Genomic DNA, 14,189 nt, shown 5'->3' with positions numbered 1-14,189 from the left:
TTCTCCCAGTCGATGGGGTTTCTCTTTGTTTTGGTCATTGTCTCTTTTGCTGTGTAGAAGCTCTTTAATTTGATGTAGTCCCAGCTGTTTATCTTTGCCTTCACTATCACTGCTTTGGGTGATGTGTTTCAAACTATACTACAAAGCCATAATCATCAAAACTGCATGGTATTGGAACAAGAACAGACACACAGACCAATGGAAATAAATAGAAAATCCAGAAATAAACCCACAGATTTATGGTCAACTAATTTTTGACAAAGGAGCAAAGAATATACACTGGAGCAAAGAAAGCTTATTCAATAAATGGTGCTGGGAAAACTGGGTCACTACACTCAAAAGAATGAAGCTTGACTACTGCCTCACACCGTGTACAAAAACCAACTCAAAATGGATTAAAGATCTAGACATAAGACCTGAAACTATAAAATACATGGAAGGAAATATAGGTGAAACACTACATGACATGCACCTCAAAATCTACATATTTTTAAAATAAAAACAATAAATAAAATAACAAAAAACAATAACAAACTGCATGTTTTTATAAAAACTATAAAAAGCAATAGTTTTTATAAAAACTGCATGTTTTATTATACAGATTATGTACAGACCTTTCACTTCCTTGGTTAAATTTATTCTTATTTTATTGCTTTTTGATGCTATTGTGAATGGGATAGTCTTTTCCCCCTAATTTCTTTTTCAGATATTTCATTATTATTGTAAAGGGATTACCATCAGTTGGTTTTATATCCTACAACTTCAGTGAAGTTGTTGATTAGTTCCAACCATTCTTTTGGTTGACTCTTTGGAATTTTCTCTACATAAGATGATATCATTAGCAAATAATGACAGTTTCACCTCTGTCTTTCTAGTTTGGATGCCTCTTATTCCTTTGTCATGTCTGAATACTCCAGTTAGGACTTGCAGTAGTGTACTGAATACAAGCAGTGAGAGAGGGCATCCTGTCTTGTTCCAGTTTTTCTCTTTTGAGTATATATTAGCTGTGGGCTTCAAGTCTTTGAATTATAAACCTTGACCTGCCTGTGGTTGGTCAGTCTCTTTTCTGGGTACTACTGTCAGAGTCTATTTCCTGAATGTTCCTTTTGCTTTAGCATGATTCTGCTTAAAATAACACTGACTTAAAACAGTAAATTTCCCCAGCTTTTGTGCACATGCATACATGTAGATGTGTGTACATTCCAAGCTTTTATCTCTATAAACCTTTATTATTGCAACTTAATATTCATTTGATACTTCCTACTTCAAGTTTTAAAGCTTTATGTCTACAAGTGCTTTTTATTTGATGAGATTGAAAGCTCTGTAGGTCTGAAGTCTAATAAACTCCTTGAAACAACCAGAAAAATCTCTTGCTAAAAGTTGATTGTCAACTCATTATCTTACACAGCCTTTTGTGTGACATCACCAAAGGTTATGTAGTGTTTGGAGATAGGGCATTTGTTGAATCCAATTAAGTTGAAGAAAGTTGCTACTTAACTATTCATAGTGGTCAGTTTAAAGCTTAATGTAAAATGAAGAATAGACAGGAGAGGTCTGCTTCTGTTTCACCATGTGGGTTTCTCCCTGGCTGGTCGGGGATCAAACTTGTGCTGCAGAGGCTGAGGACAGCTTCACAGTGCGGTGCTCAACCCCTTGTGCCACCAGGGAGGCCCAAGAGTATTCTTTTTATGTATGCCCAGTGCATACCTAGAACTGCCTTGGGGTGTATTCCAAAATTCAATAGCTAGCTCTCTGAGGCTAGTATAACTTAGTTGTACTGACAGATGTTAGGGGAATTGGCGCAAGTGTATAATCATTGTTTTCTTTTTCTTGGAGGGCTAGGAGAAGCATGGCACAGGCTACAGACTGCTGGGTACTTAATCACAAGGGACAGTGAGCTCAGAAGTACCACAAATCATTCCAAAAGTCCAGTGCAAAAGTCCATTCATGAGTGATTAGCTATTAAGCAAAACTGAAGGAAGCTCCTTGAAATAATTGCAGATACATATACTCTTGTTTCCATAGAAACAATCCATTTCCCATCCAGTGGTTACAAAGTCTTGTTCATGTTCCTCCAGGGCAGAGTTATTCTAAGTTGGTGCTGTCCTGTTCTTTCTCACCTGTGGATGCTGAGTTCAGGGGGGCGCCTCTCTTCCAAAGGACATTTGCCCATGGCTCGGGGGTTGACCTTGGCAATCTGATTACCGGTATCTCTCAGTTCTGTTGCTGATATTGAAAAAGAACTGGCTTTCTTTCAGGCTAAATGAGTCCATTTTACCACTGATGTACAATGTTAGAAATTACAGTTTCTATTTGTATAAATTTTATGCCCTCATAATTGAAACCACAATTCCCTGACTTACTGAAATGTTATACTTTGGGGAGGTATAGGAGTTTTAAATCTATGATAAATATCTGTGTCTCGAAGTCACAGTAGCAACAATAGCAGCAATAAACAATATTTTTTATTCTCCTTGGGTGTATATACTCTCCAAATCTTTGTTCTGAGTTGCATTGCTTCAGAACAATACCTTGGCGGCCATGGAGTAAACAATGTGAGCCCATCTCTGATATTGCTCATCAATTGGGTTTATCTTTATAACAAAACTTTGACATTAAATTACTTAAGCAGTCTCTTATATTTTATCTTTTTATATCTGCTGGATAATCAGGTTGACTTATGTTGTAATGCATCTTTGTAGTCATCTGTCACTGGCAACTTGAAATATATAAATGTGCTATTTTCCTGGAACTTATTAAATACAAGTAAGATTCTCTCATTCTTTAAAAATCTTACAAAGGTAAACAGGCAGGGTTTGGATTAACACTACAAGGCAAATCCCAAAGAAAATCTGCCCCTTTCCGATAAATCTTGGAGGTGTTAGTGCTTGAGTCATTCAGCATTGAATAATGCTTTCCTTTGTCTCTCCAGCAGCGTATTAACATACATGTATTTTTCTCCACAGTAAAACCAACTGTAATTGATGTCGACATCTATGTTAACAGCATTGGTCCTGTGTCATCAATAAACATGGTAAGAAATCATTTTCTTTTCTGATCTGACAGCCTTTACATAGATCAGTTCTTGTTTGCATTCACCTTGTGGATTTCTGTTCGTGATTTATCATGCAGGTTTAAGACTCATAATTGCCATCTTAAATCTGCAGCATTTATAGATAGTTTAAATGTTGAACATGGCAAAAAATCAAGATTTAGAGTATGACACTAGCAGTGAGACATTGCTCTAATGATTAAAAGTTTTTAGCACCCCTATCATTGCACACACATATTAATATTTACTGCATGTAGAGTTCAGCTGAGATTATTTGCAGTTATGCAGTTGTTGGCTATATTGGAACCCTAAGGGAGAATGTAAATGACAACTTTTTGACTTTTAATACCTTTTGTTGATCTCCAAGAGGTCTGCCTTATTGTGCTTCTTGAGAAAGGATGTGAAATTACCCAGATTATGCTTCTGGCTTCAGATTCAACTTTGAGGGTAAATAAACTGCTTTTTATTTTAATAGGAGAAAGTGTGGGGTGAAACAGTTATATTTTCAAGGTGGAATATTTCTAGACGTAATTTTCGCATTATGAGAGAAGGCTTTCCCAGTTTCTTTGTGTGTGGTTATTAGGCAAGTGTTGATGTGTTGGTGGGATACCTTGATGTGACATGTGCCATCAGGGGTGGCAGAAGACAGCTGCCTCCCCGCATTGGGTGGGTAGTCAACCAGGACAGGCACTTGCATTGCAGACCCCATGATGGTGTCAGGAGGCCCCACCCCCCAGGGCTTTCTTTGTACTCCCCACTGCACATTAGCTTCTGGGTTTGGAGATGCATGATGCTGAGGGTGAGAACTGCCAAATGTCGATTTAGATGCTTTCCTTTCATTGCAGTGCTGTGCGAATGGAAAGAATAGCCCCCACCTCCCAGTCCAATCAGTAGCACAATTGTTTCTTTTCATTGCCAGTTTTATAAAGTGTTCATTTTTTCTCTGGTGGTATAAAAGTTCCAAGTAAGGGAAAATTATTTTTATAGGTACTACAGTTTTTTTAAAAAAAAAATCCTCATAAACCAAAGATAGGGCATTGGAAAAGAGGTGAAATAGATTACAGAGAGTTCACTTTATGCCACCTATGGGCTGTGGATCATAAAATGTAAATGGTAAATGCAACATCTCCTTCTCCTGATAAATGACTATAAAGTCTGCAGCACAAACTTGCTGGCTGCTAGTTTATTTGTTTCTTATTCTGGAGTTCCATTTTTCTCCCTATCTGTTGCATAACACTGGATTCCACACCTTTATGTCTAACGCTAATTTATGTTTCACGCCCAAAGAAAAAAGTGTCTCCATAGATATATAGTAACAAACTTATTTTGGGAACAGGTGCTTGCATTTTTTATCCTGGGATTTTCATGAACTCCAATAACTTTGAGATCTATTTTGTGTCTAGTGAAGCTCTGCTTTGGAATTGATGGGGATTTCTGCCTAGAAATCCTAAATTGCAGAGGAGGAAGCTGAGTAAGTGACAGTCTCTCAGGAGGTGATAAGAACTGCTAATGGCAACAATCTCTGGGATAGACTTTCTTATGAGTTTTTTTTCCATCTGAAACTTGACTCATAGGCAAGAGTTTGCCAGGCAGGGCAGTGTGGGAAAGTGGACCAAGGCAGGACAACAGTGTGACCTGATGGGGGGATGAGGGCTAATATGCTGTGCCAGGCCAGGGGGGTGGGTGCTCTGGGAGCAAGCTTAGACCTGCTGGGGGCTGGGGCTTTGCAGTTTCCATGAGGAGTTAGCCTTCCTCTTGAGGTTTGTCCTAAACAGATTCTGATGTTTGGGAAGCATGCAAACTCACTTCCCTCTGAGATATGTACAGGTCATACTTCACGAAATTTGTTGAGATCCCACAAGATGTCTACCAGATCTCCTTTCTCCCTTTTAAAGAGAAGTAAACTGCATGCGGTAGACCTGATATGCATAATGGAATACTACTCAGCTATAAAAAAAAGATGAAATCCTGCCATTTACAACATCATGTATGAACCTAAAAGGTATTATGCATAGTGAAGTAAATCAGATGAGAAAGACAAACAAGTAGATTTTACTCATATGTGATATATAGAGAAAACAAACAAACAAATGAACTATAGTCCGATTTGGGGTTACCAGGCGGGCAATTTGGGTAAAAGGAGTCCTTTGTATGGTGAAGGATGGAACTGCATTTGTAGTGGTGAACTTAATGGAGTCCACACAGATGTTGATTTGTAATGATACACACCCGAAATATACAGTATAGTGAAATGTAAATTCTATAAAATATATTAAATAAAAAGAATTGTTAACTCTGACCCTCTATCAAGGGGTAAGTGTCCAAGGTATTAGAAGACCTCCAAACCAGAGGTGAGTCCTGAGGCAGATACAATTAAGTTGTTGGTGTTAGATTTTTAACAACAGTTCATGAGAACTGCCTGTTCTGTTCCCGTCTCTGTCTCTGGTGAATCCTCTCACCCTCCCATGCATCTGGCCTGTGCCCGGTTCTTGCATAAAATAAATAAATAAATCTTAAAAAAAAAAAAAAAAGCAGTGCCTCTGAATATCTTCAACATTCTAAATAACCAGAGGAATGAATGCCCAACACCATCGAGCTAGGTCTCAAAGGCTTCAGAGGCAGAAGCTTCCAAGTCATTTCTTTTTTTTTTTTAATTTAAACTTTTTTAAAGGATAAACTTTTCAGGGAAGTTTTAGTGCACAGAAAAATTGAGAGGAAGGTAGAGAGATTTCCCATACACATCTGGCCCCCATTATGAACATTGCCACTGGAGAGGTACACTCGTTACAATGAATAAACCTAGATTGTCACATCTTTATCCCCCTAAATTCACATATGGGCTTGTTATTAATGTTGTACCCCCTTCTGGGTCTGGACAAATGTATGGGGATAAGTGTCCACCATAATCATATACAGTTTAGCTTTCCTGCCCTGAATATCCTCTATGCTGAGCTGCTTCTTGAAGGATGAGTGTTTCTCATCTTTGCCTGCCAAACACTTTGCTTGGAAGTCTAAATGAGAAAGGGTTTCTTCTCACACTATGAATACATCAGATAATCTATTTTTCCTGTCTATAAAATATCGCCCCACAGTTTCAGAAGAATGCTAAGTGCTTCAAACTGGACTTCATGAAGACTGCAAGCAATTTAAAAATAGAGAAATTACCACATCAGTGGGAATTGGGGCTTGTTGGCAGTAATAATAAAAAGAAGATGAGAAAACAAAAGCAGTCAGATTAGAGAATTTATTATAGACAAAAGACACAACCTAGAGATGTGTACAGGATTTAAGAATGCAAATCTGGTTTGGTCTTTTGACCATAAAGCTAAAACTTGGTACAAGTGATGTTGGCTTTACCTCCAAATATTCATTTTAAACTATCAACAAAATAGAGAGAAAAATGACAATTTCTTTTTTCTCCTCCTCCTTCCCTCCCTACCATTTTTCTGCTTCTTATATTGATACAATTGATACTGAAGATTCAGCCTCAGACATTCTCCGTGATGAATAAAAATGATGCTGCATTTCAGTTGCTAAACAGATTGATTTTCATTGTCTTGTTTATGCTTTTTCTAGCTATTGAGGAGATTAGACATGGTTTGGATGGGTGGAGGAGACTCTTCTTTTACAGTTTTTATCACATCCTCTATCTTTGCCATTTTGCAACTCATCTCAGTGTGCAGGGTTCCTTATAGAAATGGTGGTGATTTGTTCCAGGATCTTGGGAACTTCATGGAGGGGGGCTTTTAAGTTTATTTCTGAGAATGTTCACTTGAAGCCTCCTTTTAGAAAAGGAACAAAGACAACTATTGCTTTGATATCTATCCTATTGACCTCAGCTCATTGATCTTTACTAGATCACAGTGGTGAAAATGGTGCCTTCTTCCAACTATTTGTGATGAGTAAGGTGAATCTCATGGAGATGGGGATCCCAGAGCAATGCTTCTACCTGCTCCCCATGGAGTTTTTGTAGTCAATAGGGAAACGCAGCTGTAGAGCTATAGCTCTAATCTGGAAGCAGAGAAATGAGATGAAAAGGACTCAAGGTGAGTCTACGGTTAGGATTGCTTTTCCTTCAGAAAATTATTAGGTAGGGGCCTCCCTGGTACTGCAAGGGGTTGTCTCAGCACTATGAAGCTATCTGCAGCCTCTGCAGCAAGAGTTTGATCCCCAGCCAGGGAGCTGACCCACAAGGCGCAGCAGACCTCTCCTGTCTCGCCCGCTGCTCCCCTCAGCAGTGTATTTCAGTCAGTCTGCCTGTTCCGCTTCCCACTCTGTCTCTGGTGAATCCTCTCGCTACTCCCCCTGCAATTCTGGCCTGTACCCCAGTTCTTTCAAGCATAAATAAATAGATCTTTTTTAAAAAGAAAATTATTAAGTAGACTTTATCAGAGCAATTTAATTTTTCTCCCAAGTTTATAGACAAAACTGACATAGGACTTTATCTAAGTTTAATGTATACAGTCGGGTGAATGATATAAGTATATATTGAGAAACAATCACTACTATAACGTTAGTTAACACATCCATTACCTTTTATGGCTACCATTTTTGTGTGTGTGTGCAGTAAGAAATTTTAAGGTTTACTCTCCTAGTAATGTCAGGATACAAGGTAAATCATCCTTTATCCCTCTGAGTTCTAGGCTGGCAAGTTATCAAATATAAGACATATCAATAAGAGAAAAAGTAAAAATAATAATAATAACAGCTATACCTCCTGTGTATAGGGGAAAGACTCAGCATGACAGCTTCAGATGCCACTGTTACAGGGCAGGGAGAGGGGCACCCCAAGCCCCACAAACCTGTCTACTCTAAATGGGTTCTGCCATCACTGCATCAACACAAAACACATGAGATTTTAGTGGGAAGGAACTTTAATACAATTAGGAAACAATACAGAAAAGACAAAGAATCTAGTTTCTAAATCAAGCACCCAAAGTTACCCGCCCCATCATGGGTAAAAGTCCACCCAAACAGGATTGGCCCAGAGCAAGGCCCCAAAGCCTGCCACAAGTCTAAAGCATCTTCCAGTGGGGACCCACAGAAAAGGATCAGAAACACCCAGACAAGTCTGGAAGGAAAAGAGCAAAATCAAAATCAAGACACAAACCGCCATTGTAACCTTCCCACAGGTCTCTCACCCACATCTATGTCACCCAGTCCACGACCAAAAGGCAAGTGCAGTTTCTTCACTTGTCTCTCGGCTCCATGTGCCTCCTCCAGGACTCCTTCTGGCTCCATCCTGCTTCCTTCCTTCCTCAGTCTCCTCTGCAGCTTCTTCTCCCCCTGCTCAGCTCCACTCTCCCTTGGGTGGGGCAGGAAACCTGGAACCTCCCCCTTTCCTGGGGACCACCTTGTTACAATCCCTCCATCCCCCCAACACACACACACCTCCTGTGTGTAGGGGAAAGAGCCAGCATGACGGGGTAACTCCTCTGCACAGCTTCAGATGCCACCTTCAATAGTTTAGCTAAAACAGGAGTACCTTGGGGGTTTGGGGAAGCTGGTAAAGGGGAGATCAGCTAGGGATTTAACCAGTGGAAGACAGACTTAAGTTCTGCCTTCTCCATTAAAAAGGAGATAAGGAGGTTAGGTGTTCCTGGGAGAGGCCCTTGCGCAGAGAAGTTTACATATACATGACAAAGCAACCTCCTCCCTGCCTTCACAGTCTCTCCCATTATTAAATCAGCCTTTTGTCAACAAGACATATTTTGGGCCCTCCTACAGTATCTGGCCACTTTCAGGTGCACAATACAGGCTGTTAACTATAGTTACCAGGCTTGCATCATCTTATAACTGGAAGTTGGTACCCTTTGCCAACCACCCTCGCCTTGACCCTCTGTAACCACCAATGTACTCTCTATTTCTATGACTTAGGATTGTTAAGATTCCACATGTAAGGTCTTATAGTATTTGCCTTTCTCTTTCTAACTTATTTCACATAGCATAATTTCAAGTTTACAGAACACTGGACAGAAGCCATAAAATTCTCATATCTCTTCAAACGTGTACACACACACACACACACACACACCTCCTATTAACATGGTGCAACAATGTGGTACACACGTTACAAGTGATGAAAGACTACCAATGCATTATTGTTAACTGAAGCACACAGTGTACATTAGGGCTGCCTCCTGAGTTCTATGGCATTATCTGGACACTAAGCTTCACCTTTTATTAGGTGGGGCAGGAAACAGGGAGTCTCCCCTTTTATGAAGATGCCCCTGTTATAGTAAGTGCCCTTGAGCCCAACAACCACATCTGATTTTGATCCCCTTAATTGCCAATTCAGACACCCTGATCAGTATTTGTCAGATGAATGAATTAGTAACATTGTCTTCATCTTCTGACTCCACATACACTCAGTATTTTTATGTACTAATGTGAATACACACACATGCTACATAGCCACACACTTTGTCATGCCTTTAGGATATAATTTTGTTATTAGATCCAATTATCTTGCTTGAATAATATTAGCTAATAGTTACACAGCACATCTGTTGCAAGAATTGAATCCTGACAGTAAACCCGTGCGCCATTGATAGTATCACACAAACTTATGTCTACTGGAGCTAAGGCTTAGGACTCTCATGCCGTGTCCTAAAGACCATCCATCTGGAAGATACTAGAAACTCCGCTTAGACAGCCACAGCTCAAATATAAGCCAGTGTATTTAAAATTTATACTACATGTCCTCTTTGTACACATGTGTGCGTGTGTGTGTGTCTGGGAACTTTTTGCCATTTATAAAAATTGTCATTATACATGCTGCCTGGGCATTCATGTCTATTGTGAGTGTGAATGTGGACTTTTTAGCAATATAGAACTCTGATATCTGCAACAATAATAAAACATCTTTCCCTTGTGAACTGTAATCTTACACACTAACTCCTTTGAATGTATGAATACCTTTTCTCTTTCATCTTGAACTTTTCTATTTCTGTTGGATATTTCACAATCGAGATCGCATATTCTTCACAATATGGTCTACATTATGTGCCTCTGAAAGGAGCACCGTTTTTAATGTTGCATAGAAAAGCCTTTTCTATCCCCTGGAAGGGAAGGTCATTGGATCAGGCCTCCCTATTAGAAGATCTGAAGAAACTCTCCACCTTGCCTCAGTGAGGTTCCCATGGGCTTTGCACAGGTCTGGCTTCCTTGAGAGAAGGAAGCAGGTGCACTTTACTGGGCCCAGGTAGGCACCTGGGGTGGGGGTGGGGTGTGGGAGCAGAGGTATGTCATGCCAAGTGAGGGGCCAACACAGGCTTCTCAGGTCCTTGATGACACACATTTTTCAGAGAAATCCACCTGGTAGCATTGTGGAGGATCGGGTGGGATTGGTGAGGTGGGGACTGTTGTGTAGGTCCAGGGGGAGAAATGGTGAGTCCCAGACCTGCAGTATGGTAGTGGGCTTTAGAGAAGTTTGTGGACTGAGAAATGTGACTTTCAAGACATGATGATGGACAGCATGTGGGCATTAAGGGTGGGGAAAAGTCAAAGTGACTCCCGGCCAACAGAGTCCGTTAATCCAGTAGATGCCCGCAAGCACTTGCCAGAGCCCAAGCTGGGCCACACGGTACTGCAGAGCAGGAACCTGGCCCCCGGTGTGCCCAACATCACCATTCCCGCTCTAGTTCCCATCTGTGGACGGAGTATGAAGAAATTAAATGCCTGCCACGACCCCTTCCTTGCATGGCAGGAGGGGAACTTAAATGTGAACGCTCCTAGGAGCCAGGTCACAGGGCACTTTGTAGAACACAGAGAGGGCTTTAGATTTTATTCTAGACTCATGAGAAAACCTAGAGAAGGTGCTAAATAGGTAACTGATGTGATGTGGTTTATGTGTCAAAAATAACACTATCCCCTGGCCATGCAGAGAGTTCAAAGCCAGTTTTATGTCCCAGTTCCCTGGAGGCAGCAGACAGCATCTATAGTCCTGTCTGGATTGAGTTGTGCCCCCCGCCCCCGCCAACACAACACACACAAGGTGTCAAGTTCAGATGTTGATGTCTTTTCCCCTAGTGCATTAGATGGTGACTGTATTTGGAAATGGAGCATTGCAGGCGTGCCGGGTGGGTCTGGAGGATATCATACTAGGCCTTGTCCAGTAAGTCTGGTGTCACTGGTAAAAAGGGGACATGAGGTGTGCCTCCCTGGTGGCGCAAGGGGTTAAGACGCAGCCTATGAAGCTGTCTGCAGCCACTGCAGCATGAGTTCTATCCCCAGGCAGGGAGCTACCCACATGGTGCAGCAGACCTCTCCTGACTAGCCTGCTGCTCCCCTCAGCAGTGTATTTTAGTAGGTCTGCCTGTTCTGCTCCCCACTCTGTCTCTGGTGAATCCTCTCACCCCCCACACCTCTGGCCTGTACCCCAGCTCTTATATACATAAGAACATCTTTAAAAAAGGTGGGGGGGGGGCAGACATGAGGCAACAGACACATACAAAGGGAAATGCCACAAGGAGGTAAAAACAAAGTCACAAGTCAGGGGACACTGGGGACTGTCAGTGAAGAAGCCTGGGAGAGACCGCAGAGCAGATCCCCACAGTCCCCCAAAGGGCCAGCCTTGCCAGCACTCGGTCTTGGACTTGCAGTCCAGAGCTGGGAGACAGTGCTTTTCTGTTGTTTGAGCCTCTCGTTTGTGGTACTTTGTTGGGGCAGCCCTCGCTGACTCAGAGTCCTCCTCAGGCTTTGCAGCTTCTGTTCACTTATAAGAGATTGTCATGGGCTGACTGCTAGTGGCAGCTCCTCCTTCCCGCCCCCTCCCTGCTTTCACAGCACTGAGGGGCCACAGCAGGACTCTGAGGGCCCAAGGGAGCATCTGGGCTCCCCTCTCTGCACAGCTGTCCTCCTGGTGAGGTTCTGTTTCATAGGGATCACCGTCCCACTCAGAAATCAAGCACGTGAGACCCATGTGCAGAGAGTGAGGCAGGTGGGACTTGCATGCAAGGTCAGTCCTAGGAGTGGGGGTGACTCTTCTGGAATCCCCCCTGCTGAAAAGCCAGACTGTTCAAGGCTCAGAAGCTTCAGTAGCTGGAACCAGCCTGGCAACTATTCTGCCTCATGGGCAGGAGGGAGGCTCTCCAGGTGGGCATGTGGGGTGTTGGTTGGGGTTGGGACACAGGACATCCCAAAGCCCAGAGGGAGGGAAACAGGAGGGAGAACAGCAGCGCTGCTTGCTTTCAGCTCTGTCTCCTGTGCTACTCACAAGTCCCCCAGGGCAAGGATGTTTGCTCCCCTGTCACCCCCAGCCTAGCACAGAGGTATGACTCAGAGAATAGAGAAGTAGAGTCAATGAGTGGGGAGGTGTGGCCGAGGGAAGGAAGGAACGGAACCATCTGAGTGCCCCCTGAGCAGAATGGGGGTGAGGGGATATTAGGAGTGAGGGCTCTGGAGGAGCCGTTGAGCATCTTGTTTAGGAATACACCCCGGTGATGAGCAACCCCCCTCCCCCGCCCCAGGCATAAGATACCAGACACCTGTGTAGACTGAAAGTGCACACCTTTATCCTTCGAATTTAAGTTCGAAACACCAAGGATCACAACCTGCTTCTCATCTTTGTGCCTCTTCTCACCCCTGTGCCTGTGGGAGGCTAGCTTGTGTTGGTGCTGTGCATTTCTAGCCAGATAGGTCTGTGTGAACAGGTTGGAGGTGGGGGGACACCACAGGCACAATACAGAAGAAAATGAGAACTGTGCTCATCTGTGGTTCTGTCCAGATGCCATTCAGTCCATTCAAGCTCCTGGAATGACTTCGATTTCTGGAGGAGATGCTGCCATTCAGAAGCTCAGTGAAATGGCATTTCCTCTGGAGCCACAAGGGACTGCTACCCTTCCTAAGCCTCTGCTATTCTCACAATCTTATTTTCATAGAAATGACTATGAGCATCATTTAAAATGAACTATACTGGAAGTGAATTCCATTGTGCATTGGGGATTTTCCTGGAGTTTACAGAAGCCCCAAGCAGTGTCAGCACCGTGGTGCCATCTGCAAGCCTTGCTTCCCCATCATGATCTCTCCACCAAGATCTTATCACTCAGACCCAGACATGCTTCGGTGGCGAAGGAACAGCACAAGCAAGGACTGCAGCCATTAATGTGGGGTTCTCCATCTTGGAGGTCTGGGTCCCATCACAGATGTGTCCACTGCTGCAGGGCTGTCACTGTTCTGTCCCCGAGCTGACCACTGTCAATACCACCTGCCCCCTCCCTTGCTTTATCTGGCCCTGTTTAGTGAGTGATACTACATGGCCTGCACCACAGAGGCTGCACCAAGCATGTCAGTAATGTCCCCATTTGAGAAATGGCCTGCTTTCCCCAGTATTGGGGTGCGAGAGGCACAATGGTATGGTCATTCAGGAGCCAAGGGTGCTCCCAAGGACTGAGGTGCCTAGAAACTGCTCTTTTTTGTCCCTTATGATTTTCTGGGATTCTGGGCACATAGAATTGATTATTAAATGTGTTCAGGTTTATGCAATTCAGTTGTAAGAAAATAATTTTTCAAATTGGAAAGGATGGAATAAATATTGGAATTAATTCAACTCTGAAATTAAAAAGAAGTTGTTTGTTTTTAATTACAAGTCTTCTAATCCTGGCCAATCCTGATTCTTGGATCCTGAAAAAGTTTGTCACTGTGAGCAGGAAGCCAAGATCCATGATACTTCAGAAAGTATGGAAAGTAAGACAGATGCCGAGAGGCTAAGGATGGGCAAATATTCCCTTACTTTTCAAAAAGGAGTAAAACGTCAATAAGGGAAATCCAGCTTTGGTGATTCCTAATCATGCTTCTCGTATAGTCAGTCTGTCTTAAGGACCTGCCCACTGGAAGTGCCTCCTCTGGAAGCCAGTAGGTTCACTCCAATGTTCTTTCTGAAAAGAAATCACTGAGGATGGATGCAAGGGTGCCACCTAGGGCTGCCTTTTGCAGACACATTGGAATTCTTGTGTTGAAAAAAAGGATGGGTAGGGGGTATAGACGATCTTTAATGTAAAGACACACCTGCCAGTGGGGACCACCCTTGCTGCCAGTCCCCGGGGTCCCCGGTCCCTCCTGCTATCAGCACTGTGTATAGGAAGTTACTGCACCAGACCGGAAGCTGAATCCAGTGACCTCCAGTTCCCCAAAAGTG

General features: G+C 42.8%; 1 protein-coding gene across 2 annotated transcripts in view; it reads left to right on the top strand.

The window, feature by feature from the left end:
• The window catches only part of GABRG3 (gamma-aminobutyric acid type A receptor subunit gamma3), a gene marked incomplete at both ends in the record, with an annotated part of 419,168 nt that overhangs the window by 34,597 nt on the left and 370,382 nt on the right, over window positions 1–14,189 (top strand). For both annotated transcript variants that reach the window (XM_084254301.1, XM_084254300.1), the window contains one exon: window positions 2,967–3,034. In XM_084254301.1, the coding sequence (XP_084110427.1) occupies window positions 2,967–3,034 (68 nt within the window). The remainder of the gene's footprint in view (window positions 1–2,966; window positions 3,035–14,189) is intronic.

The sequence above is a fragment of the Talpa europaea genome (assembly GCF_964194135.1).
Source record: "Talpa europaea genome assembly, chromosome: 14".
NCBI lineage: Eukaryota > Metazoa > Chordata > Mammalia > Eulipotyphla > Talpidae > Talpa > Talpa europaea.
The sequence above is the reverse complement of the archived record's forward strand: the minus strand, read 5'-3'. Positions and strand labels throughout refer to the sequence as shown.